This window comes from Mus musculus, chromosome 13 (assembly GCF_000001635.26).
Source record: "Mus musculus strain C57BL/6J chromosome 13, GRCm38.p6 C57BL/6J".
Classification (NCBI taxonomy): domain Eukaryota; kingdom Metazoa; phylum Chordata; class Mammalia; order Rodentia; family Muridae; genus Mus; species Mus musculus.
In genome coordinates, this window is record NC_000079.6 from 73,458,338 (window position 1) to 73,484,910 (window position 26,573).

The 26,573-nt window shown below is 48.3% G+C and overlaps 1 protein-coding gene across 3 annotated transcripts in view; it reads left to right on the top strand.

Annotated features, from left to right (window-relative positions):
- The first annotated feature begins 8,893 nt into the window (after positions 1–8,893).
- The window catches only part of Lpcat1 (lysophosphatidylcholine acyltransferase 1), a 49,190-nt gene continuing 31,510 nt past the window's right edge, over positions 8,894–26,573 (top strand). For 2 of the 3 annotated variants that reach the window (NM_001368681.1, NM_001368682.1), the window contains exon 1: positions 8,894–9,180. Coding sequence is in view for 1 of the 3 variants with exons in the window: in NM_145376.6 (NP_663351.3) it covers positions 9,046–9,180; positions 25,924–26,066 (278 nt within the window). In the remaining 2 variants the exon portion in view is untranslated. Of the gene's footprint in view, positions 9,181–25,923; positions 26,067–26,573 lie in introns of all 3 variants that reach the window. The other variant, NM_145376.6, reaches the window with a different exon arrangement.

Here is a 26,573-nt window from a genome sequence, read left to right on the forward strand (position 1 = left end):
GTAGTGGTAGATCTTCCCAGTCTAGGCTCACAGCACATAATCACATTAACTGTGTTGTGTTTTCATTGCTGGGGCGTATTTGGGAGGAGATTTACTACAACAGTCTCTGGTGGAAGAGGACACAAAATGATGTATGCTGTACACAACTGTGTCACGTTCCCCTTAGAAACACAATCTTTTGCTCACCTTGGGGCAGTGGATCAAGAAGGGCAGTCTAGGTCCAATAGCCTGAACCTCCTTCCATGAAGTATCTGAGGAACCTAATTGCTCTACAGACCCAGCTTTGTTTCCCAGGGCTCCGCTGCTGTGGTCTGAATGGTATGAAGGAGCAGTAGCTAGCCCAGAGCATCACCACCTAAAGTATCTCGAGTCTTTGGTACAGAACAGAACCAGGAACCCAAAGAATCTACAACAAGTTGAGGTCTTGGGGAACTGAAAGTCCAGATTTAAACTGAGTATCTTCATAGAGGAGATTTTGAAAGCACATGTGGTAAGGACATTGGCGGTTCCACCAGAATAGGCTGCCTTGAAGGGAAGGTGCTGTTATTCTCCAAACTAGCAGCCACAGAGCTAGAGGGCAGCCAAGCTGCTTGCTCAACGTGGCGTTTGGCTCGGCCTCATCAGCAGAACCGCACAGCCCTTTCTCCTATGGGGACAGCACCACTAGATTTAAGGCTGTTGTAAACCCAGCATTGTCTCATCCTGTGGTCTTGTACTGCTGGAGGGTGCTGCAGCACCAACTTCAGTGTGTTGAAACATAGGCAGCAAAGGACTACACAGAGATGCAAGGACTACACTTTATCTTCAGGCTCTGCCTTTGGCTTTAGATTTGCCTGGATTAGATAAGTACTTTCATTTGGAATGCCCTTCTCCCAAAGATTTGAAAACCTGGACTCTGTGAATGAGACAACTGGGAAAAGATCTTTGCAAGAGTGATGGAGGAAGAAGCTCAGGATGAGGCCGTGCTGAGTTTATGCTGGCCTCACATCTAGTGCCTGATGCCCTGTAGGAGACGGGAAGTGTGATGAGGAAGCACAAACTCAGAAAGGAAGCGCACAGGGCAAGAAGGCAGAGGCTGGCATGAGGCAGCTGTAAGCTGAGGAGCATGGTGAACAGAGACAGGAGCCCAGCTTAGACAAACTCCCTCAAAGCCTCAGCTGGAACCGCTGGAGTATTAGCCACGTGATATTTAGAACTCCTACATATACGGGCAGTGTTTGCATCCTTCTCAACTTCCTGAAGGACATTTGCCAACACAGAACATGTGCTGATTCACCTTCACTGTCAACTTGATTGGATTTAGAATCAGCTAACAGACTCATACACCTCTGGGTGTGTCTGTGAGAACGTTGCAGAGAGATTTAACTAAGGAGGAAATACTATCTTAAATGTGGCTATCTCTATTCCCCATGGACACTGAATAAAGAGGAACAAAGAAGAAAGTTGAGTCTCTCTCTCTCTCTCTCTCTCTCTCTCTCTGACCAGCTACATCACACCTTCTCTGCCAAGATGGACTGATTCTCCTCAAATAATTAGCCAGAATAATCCCTGATTTCTTTTAGTTGTTTCTGATAAGGATGTTGTCACAGTGAGAAGAGTAATTAATAATAAAAAAAATCCATAAATTTAATGATGTATGTCACACTAAATATGTTTTTGACTACTATGGAATTAAATTATTAGTCATTAACAGAGCTGAAATATTTTCATATAATAAGAAACCAAAACTCACTCTTATTTTGTCTGTCTGGGAAGTTTTATAAGAGCATGTGTGGAGCCGGGCGTGGTGGTGCACGCCTTTAATCCCAGCACTCGGGAGGTAGAGGATTTCTGAGTTCGAGGCCAGCCTGGTCTACAAAGTAAGTTCCAGGACAGCCAGGGCTATACAGAGAAACCCTGTCTCAAAAAACAAACAAACAAAAAAAAAGAGCATGTGTGCACATGTCAGTGTAGGTACACTTCCCATGCATGCAGAGATCAGTGTTAAGAGCCTTCCTTAATCACTCTCCACTTTATCTTTGAGATGGGGTCTCTCAGTGATCTGATTCTTCCCTTTAGGCCAGTGGTCCTCATCCTGTGGGTTATGATCCCTTTGGGGGTCAAATGGCTCTTTCACAGGGGTCACATATCAGATATTTACATTATGATTGATAACACTAGAAAAATTATGAAGCAGCAACAAAATAATTTTATGGTTGGAGTCACCATAATATGCGGAACCGAATTAAAGGGTCACAGCACTAGGAAGGTTGAGAACCACTGCTTTAGGCTATACTGACTGACCAATGGGCTCTGCCCACCTCTCCAACAATAGGGTTCCAGATGTATAATTCCATGATCAGCTTTTACGTGAGTACTTGAGATCTGAACTCAAGTCCTTCTGATTACAAGGCAAGCACTGTAATCCACTATAAACCATCTCCCCAGATCCCTAAAATCCAGTCTTCTAAATAATCTATGGACCAAAGAACACGTCCAACCGAATCTAGAAAATATACTAAACTAAATAAAACAGTGAGAGCACATAATGTTTCTCTGCTTGAGCTTCAGCCAAGTCAGGTCCCAGGAGAATGTTACATTGTTGCACATCTGTATCACAAAATGAAGGAGAATGTCAAATAAACACCTTGGCTTTCACTTTAAGGAAGTAGAGGAGGAAGAAAAACAGATTAAAGACAGAGAAAGGGCTGGTGAAAAATATGTCAAAGGAAGATGGCTCAGTTGGTAAAGAACCTGAATTAGAGTCCCAGCACCCATGTGACCCAGTCACCCTTTTGAGCATAGTGATGTACTTTTGTAAACCCCACTCTGGGGAAACAGAGACAGACAGAATCCTGGAAGTTGCTGACCAGCACCCATCCTAGTCGGTAAGCTTCATGTCTGACCCTCCTGCTTAGGTAAAGTGCTTGCTATGTAAGTGTCAAGACCAGAGCCTGTATTCCCAATACCCAGGAAAATGGCAGGTGAATGTAGAGGCCTGTGTGTATGTAGTCCCAACCCTTGGGAGGCAGAGAAAGGGAGGCCAGGAACATGATGGCTAGCTAGACTCTTGGTTAAAGTGGGACCTTGCTTCAATATATAAACTAGAGAGAAAACAATGAAGACATCTTGATCAACCTCTTGCTTCCATGTGCACCTGCACACACACACACACACACACACACACACACACACACGCCAAATCAAAAAACAAGACTGATAGCTCCTGAGCACTGATATCCTGAGTTGATCTTAGGCCCTCTACACATGCATGTACACATATACACAGGCACTCCCACACATATGTCCCCATACAAGCATGCATGCACACATAAAATACTGCAAGACCTCAGAGAAAGTAGAGACTTTGCAGAAATCAACAAAGTGGGGGAACTCTTGCCTGACTAAAGGAACTAAAGAAAACAGGAACTACCAAGAGTAACTAACCACCATGGAGCCATCATGTTGCTGGTCTTCCTTTCTCTGCCTCCCAAGGGTTGGGACTACATACACACAGGCCTCTATACTCACCTGCCATTTTCCTGGGTGTTGGGAATACAGACTCCAGTCTTGACAGGAACTATCAAGGGAACTAAGCACCTTAAGAACACAGGAGCTACCATGAAGGGTGAACATGGGGAGAGAATATAGAAACGACAGGTAGGAATGAGCACAGTGGCATCCATAAGGCTGTACAGATTTTCTTTAACAGCGAACAGTATAAGAGTGTGTCAATATGGGAGTGCATCTCTCAACTTAGATGAGATGGAGAGATTCCTAAAGAGATATACACATCAAAGCTTACCTGTGAAGAAGCAAAACAACCCTATGTCTATGGAGTTATTTGAATCTTAGGTCAAAGATATCCTCACTGGGAATTTCTGCCACCATTTTTAGAAGAAACAAAGCTCTTCAAGAAACTCAGAGGGGGATGAAACAGGCATAAGCTTGTCCATGAGGCTGACATTGTTCAAATAACAAAACAAGGCATGGGGGTGGGGGGGGGGCCGGGGGGGGTGGGGGGAGGGGGCGGGGGGGGGGGAAAGCCACCACACGGAAGAGTCTTCATGGACAGGGATGCAAATATCCTTGAGATTGTTTGCAACCTACATCGAAGGGAAAGGCAAGAATGAGCACTCCAGCCTGGCGGGCGTCGTGGCACATGCCTTTAATCCCAGCACTCGGGAGGCAGAGGCAGGGGGATTTCTGAGTTTGAGGCCAGCCTGGTCTACAAAGTGAGTTCCAAGACAGCCAGGGCTACACAGAGAAACCCTGTCTTGAAAAACCAAAAGAAAAAAAAAAAAAAAAAAAAGAATGAGCACTCCTCATGCCCTTCAAGAGGACCAGGGACTCTAACCAGTAAAGCCCAACAAGAAGAAAGCAAGGTGAGAAAAGAAGGGGCAAGATTGTCTTTTTAGCAGAAAACATGATTCTGTGCCTAAGAAATCCAGAACCAATGAAAAAGCTAACAGGACTCATAAGAAACTCTGATAAAACTCAAGTACATGGAGTCAAGATGTCAATCAAATGTATTTTTGTATGCTAACAATAAACAGTCAAAAATTATAAGGATCATTTATATTAGTCCAAAACTATTGTATATGGCAGAGGTCAACCATTTTATCCATGGCAAGCCACAAAACATTGTTGTTGGATGAAATGATCCAAACTAGACAAATGTGTTTTGAACACTGGGTAAATGGTTCAAAGGCCCAGCAGTGTAGAGAGCTTACGTCTCTCAAGATACTCATGTGAGAGCTAGATGTGGTGGCTCAGGCCTATAGTGCTACTTACTCTGAAGGCTGAGGCTGAAGAACCATGTGACCCTGTGACTTGGGGCCAGCCTGGGCAACAAAGTAATATTCTGATGCTTCAAAAAAGTCAGCACGGGCAACATAGTAATATTCTGATGCTAAAAAAGAAAGTCCTATTCAAAGAATGAAAAGACAACTAGAGGATGTTAGAATGTATTTTCAAGTCATAGACACTATAAGGAAACGAAATCAGAATGCACAAACCTCATAGGCTGCCTGCCTGTAGCCCTAGCACATAGTAAGCTACAATAAATGGATGATTGAGTTGCAGGCCACTCTGAGTTGTACAGGCCAGTTTCTGTCTTGGAAACAATCTCAACAGACTCACTACAAAATTGTAATGAGGAAGATCTCTGGACAGAGAGCTCACTAGGTGAGTTACAGATGGCAAATGATGTAAAGATGCTCTCCCATTGCAAATCCTATTAGTCAGGGACCACAACATGAACGCTAGTCCAGGTACTAAGTGTTGGCAAGGACATGGAAGTAAATAGAGGTATAAAACAAAGCCTAGCTGCAGCAGAATTCTACAGTCACCAGAGAAAAACCCATAGAAACAAAGGCAAAGTAAACATATCTCAGATAACCACAATGTAGAAAAGTACAAACAAACAGCTCTACAATTCAGAATGTTTAGTAGAATTTGCTCAGGACAAAGGAAAGCAACACAAGAAGACGATTCGGATATGCACAGGGCAATGAATGGGTTTAAAAGGCAACCACTGGCACAAGTACAAAAGTCTCTTTATTATCTTGAAAAGATAATTGACTGTTAAAAGCAAAAATAATAATAGAGGTTTAGCATATATAAAGTTAAAACACACAAGAGCAGTGGTGGGAAGGGCAGGAAAGAAACGGAAGTGGATGCTAGGGAGTCTCACATGTAAAGTGACATCATACTGCTTGAAATGCCATCAGAGAATGCATACTAAGCCCTAAAATAAATACTAAAATGTTAATGAAGAGGTAAAGCCGATGAGCCAATGGTAAGAGATAAAGGAAAACCTGCTGAATTGGTCCAGAAGAGAAAAAGCACAAAGCATGGCCAGAGAAGATAATCAGAAAGCTAACAACAGAACTGAAGATCTAACTCTAAGTCTGCTGGCACCTCAGATGCAGAGGATATAAATACTGCTGGTTTGGCTTGGTTTGATGTGGTTTGATGTGGTTTGGTGTGGTGTGGTGTGGTTTGGTTTGGATGGGGGGTATTTTTTTTTTAAACAAGAATCTTGCAGTGTACATTAGACTGGCTTTGAAAATCACAGAGCTCCTCCTGTCTCAGCTTCTTGAGTGTCAGAATTTTTGGTTGAACCACCAATCTCATTTATCTAAATAATGATGCCAAAGGGACTGGATTTTGAGGTCGGTTAAAAAGAAAAGTATGTTAACAAGATGGGGAAGCATGACCATAAGACTCCATCATGATAAAGAGATTAGTGGAGAAGCAATCCCTTTGAGTATGTTTGCACCTAATGACAATGCTGCAAAATACAGAAGACAAGAGCTAAAAGCATTCAGAAGTAAAATAGAAAAGTGCTCAAATAAGCTTTGCCTCCATAATTAACAGAACAAGTAATACAAGTGTAGGAAGAGGTAGAGCCTGCACAAGACCATGCACGATGTAACCCACCAGCATTCACAGAACACTCCACCCCAAATGCATAATTACAGGCCACAAATCTAATGTGTTCACAGAGCCTATGTGTTGCGACCACAAAGGAGTTATTAAAATTAATGACAGGAATGTGCCTGGCACCTTTCCAAATATTTGGACATTAATATCCAGCTAATGAAACAACACATGGGTCAAAGAGACCACCAGGGACAATAGAAAGTAAATTAAAAACTGAAGGAAAGTGGAAAACCGGCAGGCCAGCATGTGTGGGATGCAGACAAAGCCGTGCTTATAAGAAAATGGACAGTATTAAATAAGAAAGGTCTGAACCAGCAATCTGCACTCCCACCTCTCAAAGGCAGTGAAAGACTACCACATTAAATGTGAAGGAGAGGGAAAGAAATAATTCCAGCCAGTACAGCTATAAAAGGGTTTGCAGTTTCCACTCTGCCACTCCTGTGATCTGTGAGCAGGAATGTCTTCCTTTTGACAGTTATCTTCTGGCCTCTGTGTCTCACCAAAACCTGCTCTAAACAAATCATTTCCTTCCTCCAAACATGCCTCATCGGCCCAAGGATACACTGTGGGTTTCCACCAGGTCACATTTCCGATGGGGCTTCCTCAAAGGTAGAACAGGGCAGGTGGTGCAGACAAGTCCTCTCCTGGGAGTGGGACACTGACTCTGCCTGGCCTATTCATTTTGCTTAGATTGCAGGGCTGGGACATGGTTCCTCCCTAATCCATTCAGGGACTCATACTGTACTGTGAACCTCCTGGGGCTCTGAACAATTGATTACAATCTGGATGAAAAAACAGCTGCATCCTCTCACACCTCAGAAAGATAAACGACCAAGATCAAGGTAGAGGCAGCTCTCCCTGATGTCTCTAAGGAAGGGTCCTCCCAGCTCTCTCTCCAGCTTCAGGTGGCTGAACATCCTCAATTAGGAAAACTTGGTCTTACATGGCATCCCCCCACCCCCCATTCTGCCTTGTCTCCTCATTCAAATCTCCCATTCACAAAGACATCACTAATACTGGATGGGTCCTGACAAATCTATTAGAGTCATCATGATCACCTGCAAAAGATTTTCTTTCCACAAAATATGTGGACTTGGGTCAACACCGCTACACAGGATGTTCACAGCTTTCTATGACCCAGCTTTGAGGCTACAGAAATCCTGGCCCAGGATACCCGCAGGCTTCTTTGCTTGTAGACTTCAGGTGGCACCTGGCCCGCCTGTCTTCCTTCCTCTAAAGGTCTGTTTGTAAGCCTGATAGGCCTTTGTGCCCTGGGGTTTTCTTGACAGGGAGCTGAAGATCCTTGGATGCTACACTCTTGTGTCTGAGACTTGAACAAATGGGAATTAAAATCTAGAATCAGTGGAATCTAGGTCACAGGACAACATATCAGAACATTAAGGCCGGGTGTGATGGCGCACGCCTTTAATCCCAGCACTCGGAGGCAGAGGCAGGTGGATTTCTGAGTTCGAGGCCAGCCTGGTCTACAAAGTGAGCTCCAGGACAGCCAGGGCTAAACAGAGAAACCCTGTCTTGAAAAAAAAAAAAAAAAAAAAAAAAGAACATTAAGTTTGCTCATAGTCCTTAAGGATCTCCACAGCCTTCTTAGCCCAGAGGAAAGGCTATGTGTACTGTCGCTGCTTCATGGCTCATTTTGCAGAGGGGACAAGGGAATCTCAAGATAACGTCACGTGTCCAATACAAGATGAAGCTTTGAAGTGACAAGATCTGTGCGAGCATTTTTCTTCTAGCCAACTCCTCAAAACAGAGCCTGGTCACATTTCTGTCAGGAGTTATCAGAGGCTCTGGTCACTCTATTGTGAGAGGATGTGGTGGAGACTCTGAGAGCTCTGGTGTCCACAGGAAGTTTGGACTTTGGGGAGGTTAGACAGGAAGCCAAGGGTATCTGGAATTAGGCAGAATTTAGCTCCTTTTTCCTGTCTGGTGACTGAGGCTAGACCCTCTGTCTCCCAGTACCTGCTTGTTGAGTGTTCTATGAGCTATACAAATAAAAGCACCTGGTGTTGCTACAAAAGGCATTTCTTTAGTTTTTCAAATGTATACATTTTGATCAGAAAGCTACTTTGTATCCTATTTTAAAACAGGATACAAAGTACAAAAGGCATCCAGTGAGTCAAATGAATACATTTTAGCAGAAAGGCTATTTAGAGTCCTAGTTAATGGTGTGATACAAATTAGGGTCTCCTAGCCTATCTTCTCCCTCGATGGCGACTGATGGATTACAATGGTTAGGGGAAGGAAGCTGCCTGTGAGGACAGCGTTGCGCTGAGAAGTGGGCCTGCCCAGTTCAGTCCTGCGACCCAAAATTTAAGGTCTCCCTACACATGCAAATTCGCAGGATTCCCCTAAGTCCAGGAGCCTTAAGACGCGCAGGCGCATTCATAGCCCAGAGCGGTCTGGGCGGGGCACCCCGTTGGCCCCACCCACGTCACGCCGCCCCTCCCGCGCCTGCGCCTCCGGGCGGCCGCGCATCCTAGGCCCTCTCCCGCGCGCTCTGCTAGCTCTGCTGCTCTCGGCTCTTCTGTGCTTGGCTCGGTTCAGCTGAGCTCGGTCGGCTGAGCTCCATCTGCTCTACTCCTTGCTCAGGCGCGGGCAGCCATGAGGCTGCGGGGCCGCGGGCCGCGGGCCGCCCCCTCCTCCAGCTCTGGGGCAGGCGACGCGCGGCGCCTAGCGCCCCCGGGGCGGAACCCCTTCGTGCACGAGCTGCGACTGAGCGCCCTGCAGAAGGCCCAGGTGGGTTCTCCGCAGCGCTGCTGTACTCTATCCAGGATGCGCTCGGGATGCGGTGGGGAGGGGCTGGGCGCCGCCCGGTCCTCCGTGAGCCGCACCCCTCCCCTGCAGCACTCTTCCAACCCGCGCCAGGGTCCCGCTTCCCGCCGCCTGCGTGCACGCCGACTTACACCCTTTTGGTTTCGGTACTGGACCCTGCACTCCATCCCTTGGGCCCTGCACCCTCATCCCAGGCCTGGCCCGGGTTCCCGCCAGCAGGAGGCCTGGAGGTGGGCGGGGGTGGGGGGGTGTCCTCGCATCAGGCAGCCCCTTTCCAGCGTCTCCGCACAGCTAGGAGGCCTACTGTGTGTCTCCGTGGCCTAGTGTCGGAACCTGAATTGTCATCTGGAGCACCGGACGCGCGGGGCCCCTGGCATAACCCAATAGGATGATTTCCACATCCATGTTTGCAGATTGTTTCCTGTGTCTAGTACACTGTGTCGGTTGTTAGCGATGCTCCCTTGGGCTGCCTGTGCCCGGTATCAACTTTATACAACATAGTTCCCACGTGAGAGGGAACCTGTGCGCTGCGGCTGGCTAGTAGTGAGCGGGGACCTGGATCTAGGCACAGTTGCTATCTGTTCTTGTGGTTCTCACCGTGAGACCCGGCACGTGGGACCTTTTTTTACTCAGGGGCCAGGTCTGTGGTGCTGTGGTCACTTCTGGGACCCTTCTTTGAGTAATGAGCAGAGTTCACAGTTTCAGACTTCCGTGGTTTACAGGCAGAGTAGTATTTCCAACTGTAAGGGACCAGCTCTAGGAGGAGATGGTGTTTTTAAATGTGTAACCTATCAGACATAATATTAAGGTAAAGTCTGTTGAAATTATTACTTTCCCAAGCACCGGTTTCTGCTCAAAGCATCCAGTGGGGTTAGTTATCACCCGTAGGAATGGATGGTCAGCAGAATTGAACACGGAGAGTGTAAAGTAAAGGCCTCATATTGGCCCCCAGGTCTTGTCCTCTTTCCTGGTTGTGTCTGGAGCCTGTGAGGCTTTTCCTGAAGTCTTTGCTGCTGTCAGGTTGCTCCTCACGGCCTGGGGCTGTGCCCAGCAGGAGGGCTTAGGGTGCAGTCATATTTGAACTTTATTACTCTCAGTTTCAGTCCACAACCTCCTACCCTACAACTCTATCCCTTGTCACTTGTGGGTCTTCCTTCCTCCCGGATCTGCTGCCTGTGTGGATTTGGGACCCCTCCCAAGTCAAGTCCCTCCTGGTTCATCCTACTACATCCCACCCTAATCACCATCAACAACCCATTCCTAGTTATTCTTTCCAGTTCTGACCTTGCTAGTCTGCCTCTACCCCATCTTGGTAGGTTCCTACCCTCATCTTAATCTCCTGGTTTACCTCACACTGTTTCCACACCCCCTACTTTATGTTCCTGTCCCTTCCTGCTCTGTATGCTCTGCCTCAACTTAGTCTGGATGAAGCATCTTTCTCCCAGAAACCAAGCTCCACATTCTTTATGCATCCATGCTTGTCACGATCTTAGCACAGTTAGTCTGATTCTAGGGCTGGGTCTTTGTTGCTCAAAAGCATGTGTCCAAAGGCCGTGTCCAGAACATTAGTGTGTGTAACTGCTTGGGAGTCTACAGCCTGTGGCTAAAGAACATATTTATAAATGCCCTCAGAATTCTCTGTTGTACGTTCCCCAAAACATGCTTTGCAGAGCCTTTGCTTTTATGGAAGGCTCTGTTAAAAAGTTTCTAGAGAATGGGTACATGACCTGTCCTTAAAGGGGGAAAAAAAAAATCCAGCTTCCCCTTAAGGCTGAAGCACAAAAACTTCCAACTCCAAGCGGCTCTAAACTGCCCTGGGAGGAGTTACTGGATAGCTTTGGATTAAGGACACACAGGCCACCTCGGCCTCTAGCAGCCCATCTGTCACTTAACTACAGATTTAGCAAGCAGCTTAAGCATTTAGTGGACAGAAAATAACAGGCTAAGGTCTGTACGCTGGGGTTGAAGTGCTCGCTGCTTCCTGTTACAGCAAGGATACAGATGAAGGAAAAGCCTCGGAAGGCCTTGGGCTGTCATGTCAGCTAAAATTCTTTACAGTTTGTTATGTTTGAAGTCATAAAGTGCTTTTCTGTCACAGGGTTTTTGGGGTACTTCCCATGGGCTCTGTGGTACAAGAGTTTCCTGTCCCAGCTCTGATGTGTTTCCCCAGTTTTAAAATTTACTGAGATCTGAGTTTACTTCCTGGACAGCAGAGCCACCGTCTGCTGGCGCCCCGTCCTAGGTCAGTGGCATGTTCAGAGGAGGCTGTGAACCCCCAGCACCCAGGCACATCCCAGGTGATGGTGAGTGAGGTCAGGTGACTTCAACTAACTTCAGAGCCCTGAGTGGAATTTGCATAAATACTGGGAGTCTCATATAGCCCGCTTTCCTTCTAGTGTCAGAAGACAATGCACGGCATAGTGCGCTACAGCAATGCACAGCTGGGCTGTGGCTGTGGCCTGGCTCCAGGAGGAATGGTGATGCCATCCTGACAGCACACATCTTGCCGCTCCTGTAGACAGCTGGTGTTTTATGTTTAGTCTCCAGGCAAAAAGGCACAAGGATGGCAATGTCCTGTGGATTCCTTCTGCCTTCTGGGTACCTGGCCACTGCAGGAGACTTAGAGAGGGGTGGTCTGTATTTAAAAGCGCCTGTTGCACCTCATCAAGCTGCCTGGAGGTACAGGTGTTCTACAGACTTACGGACAACAGACACACTGGGGAAACACTGGACAGGGAGGATTTGGAGGAGGAGGAGGAGGAGAGACACTGGAGTAGCTGGCTTGGGTTGCACAGTACCTAGCCCTCCTGAGTCTCAGATGAGGGTATCAAGGACTAGGTTCTGAACTGACTGTCTCTCACAGAAGTGTGGTGTACCTTAGTGTAGATGTCTGCCTGCCTTTACAGGGAATCCTTATCTGTAGAGCCTGTAGTGGTCCCTCTGTGGGCTTCCCTTTCATGTTCCTTAGTGTTAGCAGCAGTAGCTGACTTTTATTCTGCTGTGGACTGTGCTCTTTACGTTTTCTGCACTGGGCTCCACACAAGGCCTAGGTAGAATAGCACTTCAAACAGCACAGATAAGAGATGACAATGGAGAGCCTCCCCCTCATGGCCTTGGTCACAGCCCCCAGAGTCCAGCAGAGCACACATCTTGGCCTCCAGATTGCTATGATGTCAAGACCTCTCCTTTCCGTGGTTCCCTGCTGGATGCAGCTGGCGTCATGGGGGATAGTGTTCCAGAGGGAACCACTGGCTGGTGTCTTACATTGTATTCTTTTTCCGCTGTAATTCCAGCCTTTTGGTTTAAATTGAATGTCACCCTTTCCATCTACAAGTGGGCAGTGACCTGTACAAGTAGCAATGACCCGTACCTAACTTGTGAAATGGGCTTAAGAGGTATGCAGCCTAAGGGAACCCCAGGTCAGCCATCAACCCTCTAGGTCTGTGCCAGTTCCATGCAAGCAGGTAGTGTTAGTAACTTCCATATGCTAGTGCACATGGCAACCTGAAACTCGAAGAACAGACCAGGAGCCTGAGGCTGTTTGCTGGCTGCTCCTGGATGCTGCTCTGTTCTTCCATATGTATCTCCCTGTGGCAACCTTAGTCTGTTGCCAACCCTGATGCAACTATATTTTTTTGTGCAACCGAATTATGTTTCTCCTTTTTTTTTTCCTTTTTTTCTTTTCATGTGTGTGTACATGTTTGTGTGTGTCCCCATTTCTGTCGGGGTGTGAGCATGTCGGTGCACATGCATGTGGATGGAGGCCCAAGGTTGATGTCAAGAGTCATTTTCAGTAGCTCTTCCACTTCATTTAATGAGGCCTGGTCTCTTCATCACACTCAGAACTCACCAATATGGTCATTCCGCTAGTCAGTTTGCTCTGGGGATCCCATGTCTGGCTTATAGGGCTAGAGTTAAGGGTGAGCTGCTATACTTGCTAGGGATTTTCTTGGTGTGCTGGCTGGTTTTGTGTATCAGCTTGATACAAGTTAGAGTCGTCAGAGAGAAATGAGCCTCAGTTGAGAAGATGCCTCCATGAGATGCAGCTGTAAGGCATTTTCTCAATGAGTAATCAATGGGAGAGGGCCCAATCCGTTGTGAGTGGTGCCATCCCTGGGCTGGTGGTCTTGGGTTCTATAAGAAAGCAGACTGAACGAGCCATGTGAAACAAGCCAGTAAGTAGCACCCCTCCATGACCTCTGCATCAGTTCCTGCCTCCAGTTCCAGCCTGCTTGAGTTCCTGTCCTGACTTCCCCTAATGATGGACTGTGATTGGAAAGTGTAAGCCATCGAATGAACCCTTTCCTCCCCAACTTGCTTTTTGGTCCTGGCGTTTCATTGAAGCAATAGAACCCCTAACTAAGGCACTTGGACTCGGGGGACCCAGACTCTGTTTCACACACTTGAGTGGCAAGCATTTTATCAGTGAGCCATCTCTATGCTAGCCTGTGTTTTAAGATGGGAATTTTGCGTCTTAAATGGTGGCCATCTAGACCCAGCTGCAGACCCTAGGCTTGGGACCCACCTGTTGCCCTTGTCAGGCACTTGTGTCCTGTGCTGCCGCCCCCCACCCCCACCCTACCCCTAGCAAAATGCCCACAAGTCCAATTATCTACTCCTATAGTGTTTGAGAAGGCTCCCCAAGCTTCCTTTCCCAGACCCATGAGGCTTGAGTGTCCAAACAAATCTTTCATCAAATTGTGTCTCTCAGAGCTGCATTCTAGCATGCCAGACCCCAGGCAGCCTTCCTCTTACCTGAACATGGGGCTCCTCCATGTCTAGTTTCGTTGGACATAACACACCCATATGACCAGGATCGAAATTGCTGTTCTGCACTCAATCCTTGTGGGTCTGCTGCAGTATGTTAGAGTATCTTTACCACTCCTGAGCTGGAGTTCCTGAAGACTCTAACCTGTAGTCTAGATGTGAATTATTGTGGAAATGAGCCCTGAGCCTGGAGGGAAGTACCCAGTTTTGGGGGTGGGGCGTTTGTGATGTTTTACTGGGGTGGCAGCCTATGTTATTTTGTATCACCGTGGCAGTTTTTTTAATGAGTTAAAGCTAACCACTGTGCTTCTGGGCTGTTTTCCATGTGGTGGCCCTTCAGCATGCTGCCAATGGGTGGCACTATTAGCTGTGACTTAACCCGGGAAATGCCACTGGAGCAGACCATTAATGTTGTGGGCAGCTCTTTTCCTGAGTCAGCATGTTACTGTTCAGTTGCATCTGCTTTAGAGTCAGAAAAGTGACTTAATTTTTCCTAAGAACTTAATTGCCATCTATGGGAATTTTTAAAACATAATTTTAACTGTCTAAGTAGACATAGAACTATACTGACCTAAAGTCTGGAAAGGCAAGGACTGGCTTTTGTCTGTGTAGTGGAGAGGAGAGCTTGTGCAGAGAGGCCTATGGGCTAGGCTCTAGCCGGATCAGGCAGCAAGTGCTATACTTTAGGAGTCTTTTACGGTATTTTTGTGTACTGGCTGGTTTTGTGTGTCAACTTGACACAGCTGGAGTTATCACAGAGAAAGGAGCTTCAGTTGGGGAAATGCCTCCACGAGATCCAGCTGTAAGGCATTTTCTCAATTAGTGATCGAGGGGAAAAGGCTCCTTGTGGGTGGGATCATCTCTGGGCTGGTAGTCTTGGGTTCTAGAAGAAAGCAAGCTGAGTTAGCCAGGACAAGCAAGCCAGTAAATAACATCCCTCCATGGCCTCTGCATCAGCTCCTGCTTCCTGACCTGCTTGAGTTCCAGTCCTGCATCCTTTGGTGATCAACAGCAATGTGGAAAGCTAAGCCACCTCCCAAACAGGCTTCATCCTCCTCTATGCCTCCCAGGCCTCCTTTTTCTGGCCAGCACCCTAAGACTGTGTAGCTCCTATGGTCAGTGAGGTGGGAACCTTCTCTCCAGAGGCATGGGATCAAGTTGACACTGTCCTTCAGCAGAATCACCAGTCTCTGGGACACAGTCTCCATAAACCTCCCCTGCCAGCTAAAACAGATGAGATGTACTAGGGGAACCCTCTGCGTCTGCAGGTAGTACGGGGAGGGGAGTGCCTGGGGCAGGGGGTTCCCACCCACACAGGGTGTTTAGGTGGCCCTCCTACCAACAGTAGAGCGTGTGAGCCTCCCTGTTTCCAAATAGCCTGCCTGCCAAGGAAAGAATGCTCAGGAGCATGACGCTTGTGATTGCCATACTCAGTGGGTCTTGGGATGGCCACAGATCAGGGTGGATCTGTCTCCTGGATCCAGCTGAGTCTTGGCTCCTCAAGGAAGATGGCACCAGAGTGAATCCCTACATAACTCTCAGGTCTGTCTCTTCCACTGCATGGTAGACCTCTACTGTTGAAGCTTTCCCAGGGTCCCCTCCTCTGTTGTCTGATATTCATGGGTTCCAACCCCCATGACACGGTGCTGCTGAGTTCACCTACATCTCAATAGTGGAGTTAGAATGTGAAAATGGTGCTTGGGTTGGGGAGAGAATGGCCCATCCTGAATGGTATCCCTAGACAGGACCTCCATGTCCCGGACACCTGCAGGAATGACCCAAGGAAGGAACAGGGTGTTAAGAAGCAGGCACTTCTCTGACAGCTGATACTTAAGTACCTCTTCTGGGAGCCACCGTCCTCAGCAAGCAGGGACAGGGTTAGGGTTAGGATCTCTGGGAGCCAGCAGAAAGCAAGCCCTTTAATTCCAGTTCTCTCTTTAGTCGCCTGAGACTGAACTGTTCACCCCTAGGAAGCCTGGGACTCCTGCAGGCACGCAGGCCCTGGGAAGCTGTTGGCAGGACTCCTGTCTCAGCACCACCTGTTCCTGGTAGCTTGAGCTATCTCTACACGTGGTATTGAGCAGAGTGCCTGGAAAGCTCCCTTTTGGAGGACTGTAATTATGGGGAGTCCTTCCTCTAGTGCTCCCTAAAGTAGGTCAACTGCCAATGAGTCCCTGTGGCTCTGGAGAGGGATTTAGGACCGGTTTCTGTTTTTTGCGTCTTATTCTTAGAAGGCAGTGCATAGCCCCCAAATGTATGTCTTCAGACCTTTCTGCTTGGGCAGAGCCCTTGGGTGGCAGGCCACCCTGGCAGGACCCCAGCTATAGTTTATATTGTTGCACTATTTTACCTCTTAGGCTACAAGACTGTCAGAACAGAACTTGGGGACCAGAGAGACAGAGCCACCACCCACCACCCATCTACCTCCATACACACACGCGCACAGTCACACACAGAGACACAAGGAGAGGATTTGTGTTGACAATTGTAGGAAGAAGAGAGGAAAGCCCAGAGAGATCCCTGATGCCAGACCAAGGCCAGATGCCTGCCAGGATGGTCCTGAGTCAGAGAATAAGCATTGTCCTGAGTAGCCATGTATGCTGCCCCACCTGGGCCCTTGCACCTAAGAACTTCACCCTTACTGCACCTCTTTGTTTGGGATTCTGCCTTCTGCCCATTTTCTGGAATCCACCAGTCACTGCAGAGGCCTCTCAGAGTCACATCACCCATTTATTAATTAGTATAGGGGTCTGCCAGCAATGGGGTTCTGTGCTGCTGTTTTAGGAAGCCTGCTGCCCAGACAGCATGTGGGTAAAAGGCTGGTTAAGTAAGTGTTCCGTCCACAGGCTCCCAGAAGGGAGAAGACAGTCCAGTCTGTCCAGAGGGAGGCATGCCTAGGAGTCTGTATCTACAAGCCACGGAGCTGATGGAAGCGCCGCCTTTCTAAGGGCTGGACAAGTTCTCGACCTTGCGCACACAGGTCTACAGGGCTCTCAAAGCCCAGAGGCCTCCATAATGAGGCTAAAGAGTAGAGTTTGTCTCTCTGAGGCAGGCCCAGAGCGGTCTCTTAACACCTAGCCTATTTTACTCATCTGCCCTTGGGATGCACCCTGACCTATTCCACCCCCAACCCTCACCCTAAGGTAGGATGACTGCTTCTAGTACGCTCATTTCTTTATCTTCCAAGTGAGAAGGCCACACCTGGGTGTGCTTAGGGTGTTTCTTCTGAGCTTATCTAGAACTCAAGAACTCGGGTCGTCTGTGACACTGCAGTGTCTCTGATAGAGCCTGCTCTTGGGAGTTTCCAGGCCTCCCATTACTCTCCCTTTGTGTGTGTGTGTGTCTGTCTGTCTGTCTGGTGCCTTGCTTCTTTCCCTCCAAAGGCTGCACTGTGTGATTATGTAGTGTTTCCTCTGACTGCACAGATATTAGGGTCAGGCCTGGACCCTCCCTGCTGGGGGTGGGTTGTGCTGAGATAGACAGCTATGTAGCCTACCCTGCTCTATGGGGCTTGCATAGGATGAAGCTTACCCAACGCCCCACATAGAGGAGACGTAGCCACATGATGCCAGTACCTGTGCTGTGGAAGCCTGCTGAACTAGATGGATAAACAGTTGCTCAGCAGGCACAGAGTCCCAGCACCTGCCCATAGGAGCACAGCTGTGCTCAGGGAATGACTAGCCGGGCGGTAGTGCTGCATACAAAATGCTAAGAGCCGGGCGGTGGTGGCGCATGCCTTTAATCCCAGCACTTGGGAGGCAGAGGCAGGCGGATTTCTGAGTTCGAGGCCAGCCTGGTCTACAAAGTGAGTTCCAGGACAGCCAAGACTATACAGAGAAACCCTGTCTCGAAAAACCAAAAAAAAAACCAGAATGCCAAGAGGAGACCTGAGCCTGTAATGAGGGTGACTTCCCAGGTCCTTGTTTGTTAAATTATGGGCTTCCAGAGCCATCTCTAGGACCTGACTCAACGCTTGACATGGTCATAGTGTATCTCCAAGAAGAGGTGTGTTCTCAACCTGTGTTGTAGTTTGCAAAGAGGTCAACCATGTGTGGCTAGCCACAGGAAAACAGGAACGTACCACAGACAAGGGAAACCAACCCTCTTACATCATCCACATGTGCAGCCTTCCCTTACTTAGCTTGCAGCCTTCCATGGTCACACACCAGTGTCCCCAGAATCTGAGGCAAATGCCAGGGCGTTCTGGCACCACCCCAAAGATGTTTCCCTCAACAGTGCCATGTGTGTCCCAGCAGTGAGGCACTATACACAGGCCTGAACTGGGAGGATCCAGCTGACGAAAACAGTTTCTAGGATCTCCCCAGCAGACCCACAACGGTTGGTGAAAGAGAGTCCCACACTTTGTCCTGGTGTACTGAAGCTAGTGGTTCTGTAAGACCAAAGTGACCGTGAGGACGGGACGGCCAAGGCGAGTAGCAGGGCCAGCCCTCTAGGAAATCGCTCCTGTAATTGCGTGTGTGGTTCCTAAGGTGATTTGTATTTTTGAGTGTTTCCCTAAAGACAGGCTCCGATCGTCCGCATCAGAAATGTTCTGGATTGGGTGATAGGCTGAGACTTCATTGGATAGCCCTTGGGTAGACCCAGGATAGACCTGGGGAGTTGGGACCGAGGGCTTAGAAGAAAAAAATAGCTCCATCTTAGAAAAGCTATATTTAATTTTAGATTTGAGTGGGAGAACTAAGAAGTATTTATAAATAGCCACGAGCACAGCCTCTGAGGAAAGTTCTGGTGGAGACGTGGACGCTTCTAGCTGTGCCTGAGCATCAGGAAACTTCAGCCCACTACACAGTCGGGGGTCTAAGGCCATCAAGACAGGAACATGCCAGTGAGAAATGGACAAATGAACTCAGTGTAAATAACTCGGCTGAAGTGTCCTTGGGATGTCCCGTGTCCAGCCTCATCTTGGGCTCTGGGGTATATAGGATCCTTGAGCAGCAGGCAGGTGCTCTGTATGGGATTGTTCTCGTAAAGAGGCTAGGGTCAGAGGATCTTGCTTGATAGGGCTGGTTTTGGTAAAGAGAAACTGCCTGCAGCAGCTTAAGATGAGTTCTCCTCTTCTACTTCCTGAGGTTTGGTTCTGGACGTGACTATTGAAAGCTCCCTGCCTCAGAGCCATTGTTCAGCAGGAACAGTCACTCTGGACCTAATTAAAGTGCTGGGACTGCCTAGGGCAGGGGCCACCTGTTGGCTACTCTGCTTATTTGCTTCCGTGCCATGTGGATCTAGTTGTAGTCACCTGGGGCTCTGGGTGGCTGTGGGCTGTAGGCTTCAGCAGTGTGCCTTGGGGTTCCAGCTGAGAAATATGTGCGTGATTTATAGTGGTTTTTTGTTTGTTTGTTTGTTTGTTTGAAGCTTTCGTGCACCCTCACGGTAAAGGCTAAAATAAACCACCTGTGTCTTTCCTCTCTGGTTTGGACAGTAGCTCTTGTCGGTAGGTTTTGCTTTTATGCTGCTCCAGACATTATTCATTAGTTACCAGTTTGGGGTGTTGGCCCACAATTGACCCCAGGCCTGATTTCCCCAGGTGCCCTGGAGACATCCCTGGAGTTTTTAACCTGTCTTCTGTAACCCATTTGGGAAGCCCAGTGCTGTATCCTCAGAGCCTGGAGATGTGCAGGTTGCCCACCAGCCTACCAGGATAGATTTTTGGAATGCACAGGAAGCAGATCTGCCTTCCCTTCTGGACTCAGCCTTGCTCCCAACAGGGCTCTGGCCCAGACTCCCACTTCTGGCTGCTGTCACTTTGGCACTGAATGTCTCACCCATTACTTCTTGTGCTGGGGTCATCTAGACCAGGAACATATGACGTTTGCAGCCATCTTTCCACCCCTTCTCGGCCACCATAGTAGTCCCAAACCCAAGAGCCAGAGGCCCATCTTGGGCTGCATTCTGAATTTCTTTTGTAGGAGCAATCAAAATGAGCTGCTAAGAGAGAGACAACTGTGGCTGTTTGTCCCCCACATAGGACCTGTGGGGCAGGACAGCTGTGCCCTGGGGAGGGAGGGGACCCTAGGAGGAGTACAGACTCAGCCACCTTGTTGGTGACTTAGTTACCCTGCTGATCACTGGTAAAGGAAGTCCAGGGTGATGCCACTGTAGTAGTACTGTCCTTGTGTTATGAGCTAGCATGTCAGAGATGTGTGTGTCCTGAGAAGAGTAGTGGTTCCAGGGCCTGGTGCCTGCTATGTCCCCAAGTGGTTTTCCTGTTGCTCTTTGAACCCCTGCCTTGGGCTCTGACCAACTGCTGCCTTGTTCCACTCTCAGGCCACCCGTGTTTCTCATTTCCTTTAGGGTAGGTGAGGATTTAGGGCAGTCCTTTGTGTGTTTCCCTCTAGGGTGGGTGAGGGTTTGTGTGTTGTACCCCAGCAGCCCTTCATTTTGCATACCATCCCACCAATCCCTGAGCAAATCCAGCTCCTACCCTGAATTTCTGGATGAGGAAATAACATTTGGACCTTCTGGTCCAACCCCTTGGGGGCTGGTAGCAGGTCTCTGTTACCTGTGTGCTATGGTGACTGCGCAAGTGTGATGGTTTGATCTCTGCTGGTTTATTTGATAGTTCTGCATGCCCTGGCCTGGGCTTCGTGTACTTGGATGTTGCTCATTGCTGTGGTCCCAGCTAAGTTGCTGACTGTGTTGTTAACACCCTGCCCAGTCTCTCTGTGTCCTCCAGACTGTTGCACCTGTCTGGGACTCCTCCAGTTGGACATCTCTGTGACCCTTGAGCTGTGTTTGCCCCAAATGCTGAAGTCATCCAGGCAGCTAGGGAGCCATCCCTGTTTGTTTCTATGTCCCTACGCTTGTTACCTCGGCTCTTCCCTTGGTGCCTTGTGTAACTTGAAGCTCCACCCTCAGCTGTCCCACAGAGAACCTAGACTCACCTGTCCCCCAGTGGTGCCCCTAGGGTGGCATCCAGCTCTGCTGCCACCAGCAACATTAAAGTTGGCAGCCGCAGACTGTCTCCCGGATCGATGGAGGAGCGCAGCTCCCCAGAGGACAGAACTTACCCACATTCCCACTGAGTATACAAGGCATCACCTTCTGCATGGAACCATGTAGCAGAAAGCACTTGTCCTGGAACCTTCCAGGCTCTTTTTCAGGGGTACCAGAAGTAGCCCTGTCAGGGAGGTAGAGTGGTAGGCCCTTAGTAGACCTGGCACATCCTTGGTAGGCAGAGAGAGACCCTCAAGTCTGAGGGGTGGGGGTGGCCAAGGCTGTGGAACTACTGAGAGTGAATATGTGGAAGGAGCCTTGCCCAAAGACTAGACAGCAGGGCAGAGAGAATGATCACCTCCAGAGTGCAGGGACACCCTCTGCCAGTGGCTCTGGGTCATTGTGGTGCCAGCCTAGGGCAGGGATAGAATGGGACCTTGGCTATCAACCTGGATTGGCCTACATTTGATTCCCCAGACAAACATGAGAGTCTTTTAGCAGCCTCCCAGGAAGGACTGCTCATGAGAGTGTGTGACTGTGACCCCTGGTTGATTTTTCTAAGGAGCCAGAATGTATTATAGTGTGTGTGTGTGTGTGTGTGTGTGTGTGTGTGTGTGTGAGTGTGTGAGTGTGTGTGAGATAGTGACATGTATCATTCGGAGGTCAGAGGACAACTTGAAGGAGTAAGTTCTCTCATTTCACAATGTAAGCCCTGGGGATTGAACTCAGATTGTTAAGCGTGGCCATCTTTACCTACTGAGCCATCCTGTTGGCTCAGGGCCAGGCTATTAAGAATTATCTGACTACTGTTGGTCTTTGTCCTGCTGACCTTCAGGAACTGGTCCTCCTGGTTTCCTTTTGCTATCCATCACTTTTTTGTCTGAGGCTTTCTAACTGCCCCCAAATACCACTCCAGTGCCCTATTGTCTATTGCTTGTCTTCCTTGATCCTGCCCCTGTATCTATAGGAGACTGCCTGACAAACAGTCTTCATAGGAAGGGTGTTGTAGCTCTCAGTGTTCAGCAGTGACCAGCTTCATGTATAAAAGCTGGTTTAGAGGTATTTACCAGGGACCGTGGAGAGAGTAAAGTGTATTTATGGATCTGTGGTAGTTTGAAAAGGAATGGCCCCCATTGACTCATGTGTATGAATGTGTGACCCATAGGGAGTGGCACTATGAGGAAGTGTGGCCTATTGGAGTAGGATGTCACTGTTAAGGCAGGCTTTGAGGTCTCTTATATGCTTAAGTTAGGCCTAGTGTAGCCCGTGGATCAAGATGTAGAACTCTTAGCTCCTTCCCCAGCACCGTGTCTGCCTGCATGCTGCCATGCTTCTTGCTATGACAATAATGAACTAAACCTCTGAGACTGTAAGCCAGCTCCCATTTAATGTTTTCCTTTATAAGAGTTGCCATGGTTGTGGTATATCTTCACAGCAATAAAACCTTAACTAACATAGTATTCATGTGTTCAGTGTTTGTGAGAATGCATATCCATGGTGTGTATTAGTATGTGTACATGAGTAACTGTGTGTTCAGTGTGCCCATGTTATACATACTGACTTAGATGTATACTAATGTATACATGTTTAACTGTGCAGTGTGGTCATTGTATGTGAGTATGTTCATATGGCACTGTATGTGTTCCATGTGTGTATGAATTATGTATATTGGTGTGTGTGTGTGTGTGTTCATGAGTATTGTATATATGTGTTTGAATATTTGTCCATATTGTATGTGTTGGTTTCTGTCTATAATTGTGTAGATGAACATCTATGTGTATGTATATGTGTTCAATATGAATGTGTCCACATTATGTATATTGGTATATGTGTATGCATGTATATATATGCATTTGTGTTTAGTGTGTGTATAAATATGAATGTGTCCATGTTATATGAATTGGAATGTTTGTACATGTGTCTATATGTACATCTTTAGTGCATATATGAATGTGTCCATGTATATACTGGTGTGTATGAGCATGTGAATTTGTATCAGTTTCTACCAATGGGTGTGTGACTGTGTATCTGCCTGTGTCACTGAATGTTGTGTGTTTGTGTGTGTATACTTGGGAGCAGATACCCTTGAGTATATAACACCCCAGCCCTGTGTCTGTTGTCTTCATTGATGCTTTGAAGCGCTGTCCTGCTGTCCTGCCCTGCTTTTGCTACTTTTTATTGTGTCCATGTTTGCTACACTGGATACTGCACACCTCCTGTCCTTGACCCAGGCCCAGCCACACAGGGAGCCTAGGTTTCATGGGATAGGTGCTGTTGGACAGAATCCTCTTGTTGGGGACAGGTCATAGCCTCCCTCCCAAGGGGGCTCTCAAAATCTAATTGAGACTGTCTTCTCTGCTGTGATGGACTGTGTGTGTATACCAGCGCCTGTTCATCTGGTCTCTATCTCTCTTAATGCTTCAGAGGGCAGTTTAAATCAACACAGCCTTGGGTCGGTGTAATTCTTTACTGAATTGTGGCTTAGTTACTCACTTCCAGCTTACAGGGGAAAGGACCAGTTCCAGTATAGGGTAGTCAGTCTCTACCTGCTCCCTAACCTCCTCTGGTGTGCAGCCATACTGTGTGTGTTCTTGGTAAAATAGGCCCTGGAGACCTTCTCATACATATGCCACAAATTGGCATCCAACACGAACCTGGGCTTCCTAGGTGTGGGAAGTAGACTCCTGTCTTCTTCCCAGCTTCCCTCTGGCATCCCATGCTCTTGATGTGAACAGGTCTCAATCCCATAAGCAACAGCAGGAAAAGGTGCCTTGCGGGCTTTGATCAAGGAAGACCCTGCCCTGGTGGTGGACTCACACCTGGAAGGCAGGACATCTGGAAAGTTGTCTGACATTTTCCTGCTCTTTGGTCTAGCCTCACTTTCTAAGAATGACTTTTGTGGTTGCCTACAGCTTTGCTTCTCCCCATACCCCGCACAATCACTAGCAAAATCAGGTACTCTGAATATTGTCTTAGTCTTCAGGCTAGCCATTTCCCTTTGAAGTGCCTCAGAAATATCAGCCTCTCCTATGGCCTGTGGTCCCCTAGTCTGTTCAAACTCGTCTGCACCAGGGTGGGCATTGATGATGTAGAGACCAGTGGCTATGCAGAGTCCTCTGGAAGATGGTAGCTTGAGATGTGCACAGAAGGTACAGTAGTAGGTTCTAGAAGGACTGTGGCAGGCCCCTTCAGTCCTGCCTTAGTTTTCCTCGTTCACTGCTCCCTGCGGTACAGACAAAAACTAGAGGGCCAGCATTGAGTAAAGGTGGAGACAGAATACAGAGGAAACACCTATAGGTGGTTGGGACACCTGAGGCCTGTTGACCTCCCTAGCATGCTGTACTCTCTGACTCCATGAAGCCACCCACACACTGCAGAGCTGCTGAGGTCTGTCTGCTCTCTTCTCCCACGCAAAACACGGATGCAAAGGGCTTCCTCTCTAGCTCACAACTCTCCCCATAACCGTTAACAGTGTTGTGGCCTCTGCAACAATGTTGCAGAGGCCTCGCTCCTCAACTCTCAGTTTTGCAGTGTCAGGAAGCCTGCTGACGGTTTCTGGGAAAACTCCTCATGGAAAATAAACAGGACTAACCCAGGGGGAAAAAAACCACAGTCTGCAAAGCTGGGATCCTAGAAATCCTAGAAGCTAGGCAGGGATGTGTCAGAAGGAAGCAGCAGTTGCAACAGCACAGGGTCAGCAGGGTATTAGAGGTGTCTCACAGGCGTCCTCCCAGCACCCCAACACAAGCCCTAACAGGTGTCCTCCCAGCGCCCCAACAAACACAAGCCACAGCAGGTTACTTCCTAGCATTGCAAGCAAGCACCAGACATTAGAGGGATCCTGACCACAGCACTTTAGCATGTTGCATAAGAATAAGCATTATATCCCAATAGAGGCAAGAGAGGTGTTGATAATGTTCTGACCTCCAAAGACATTAGACAGCCTACTACTGGCTTATGTGGGACTGGAGAGTCATTGCCAGCTATGAGATGTCATATGTAATCATTGCCCCAGTGAGTGAATTATGTGTTGGAGTAGATATTGGTAGCTGATCTGTCCTATCCTCAGGCCACATGCGACTGGTGGGCCTTTAAAAGGTGTGAACATAGATGGACAATTCTCAGTGTCAAGTCTACACTGATTTCTAAGGCTGTGAAAAATACCTTCCACTAATGCAGCATCTGGCTCTGCCCCACAGAGCTGAGCTACCACCACATGTCTTCCAAACTCAGAGACACAGGCAACAACAACAGCCTGGTCCTGTAGCTTCCGGCTGCCCCGAGGGGAGTACTGGCTAGTGAGCCATGCCTCCCTTGGGCTCTGGCTAGAGAGCTGCCCTGACTCCTCTGCTCTTTGGTTTAAGGTTGGTCTTGCAATTCCGCTTAGCCCTCACTGCTTCACCAATATTGTGTCTGCATATACTATCTCTGTTCACATCGACAGTTTCTGCATGCGTACATATATACACGTCGAAGCCATGAGATCAACCTCAGCTGAGATTCCCTGGACACTTTGAGACTGGGTTTCTTACTGGTCTGGAGCACACCAAGTAGGCTAGGCTGGCTGACCCGTAAGTCCCAGAGCCCCATTAATCCCCAGTGCTGGAATTTCAAGTTTGGGCTACCACGCCTAGCTGTCTTGCTTGTGTTCTGGGGTTGAACTCATCTTCAGCCCCACCATAATGTGGATATTATGTGTTGAACAGGCATGGGGGCCTGGCTCCAGCACTGGGTGCTTGGGCTCCAGCTTTGGGCACCAGTTCCTCTGCATGGATGTGCTGTCAGTCGGAGCAGAGCTAAGTGCCAGCAAATGCTCCGCCTTGTTGTTCCCAAAGTGTCCCCTCAGTGTCTTTAGTGAGAAGTGGAGAATGGGAGCCACAGGGAGGACAGTGCATTGTCTAGCTGTGACCTGGCTCTGCCAGAGTACAGGCAACTCCAACCTGTTCTCAAAAAGGAGTGCTTAAAAAATAACACCTGTTTTCCCAGGTGGCTTTCATGACGTTGACGCTGTTCCCCATCCGGCTCCTGTTCGCTGCTTTCATGATGCTGCTGGCCTGGCCCTTTGCACTCCTGGCTTCCCTGGGACCTCCTGATAAGGAGCCAGAGCAGCCCCTGGCCTTATGGAGGAAGTAAGTAGCTCTCTTGGCTGGCAGTCTGCATGGTGTGTGTGTGTGTGTGTGTGTGTGTGTGTGTGTGTGCGCAATTATTGTCACCCACTTTGAAGATGGTCTTGTTACTCTGGGACTCTGGAGTGAGGAAGGAAGAAAGGGGTGATCAGGTCCTTTTGTCACCAGACAGCATACTGCTCACCAGTGTGGGCCCCTCTCTCCCTTTCTAAGCCTGCTTTTACTGAGACATGCTATCTTCTTGCTGCTTCCTTTGAAACTAGCTTGTTCCTTCCTGTCTTTTGCTCTGGTCTTTAGGCTTCATCTTCAGAGTTCTCTGGGTTATGTGGCTGCTATAGCCATGTCCCAGAGCACAGAGATTCCCCACCACCATGGCCTACTGTGTTCCGGTACTACTTCTGTCTCTTGATGGCGTTGTGATTCAAACCAGAGCTCCCAGGCCATCCTAAACCAGCTCTGGATCTACTGGTGAGAGTTGCAGAACACAATCTGCTTAGGCTGAGCGGACAG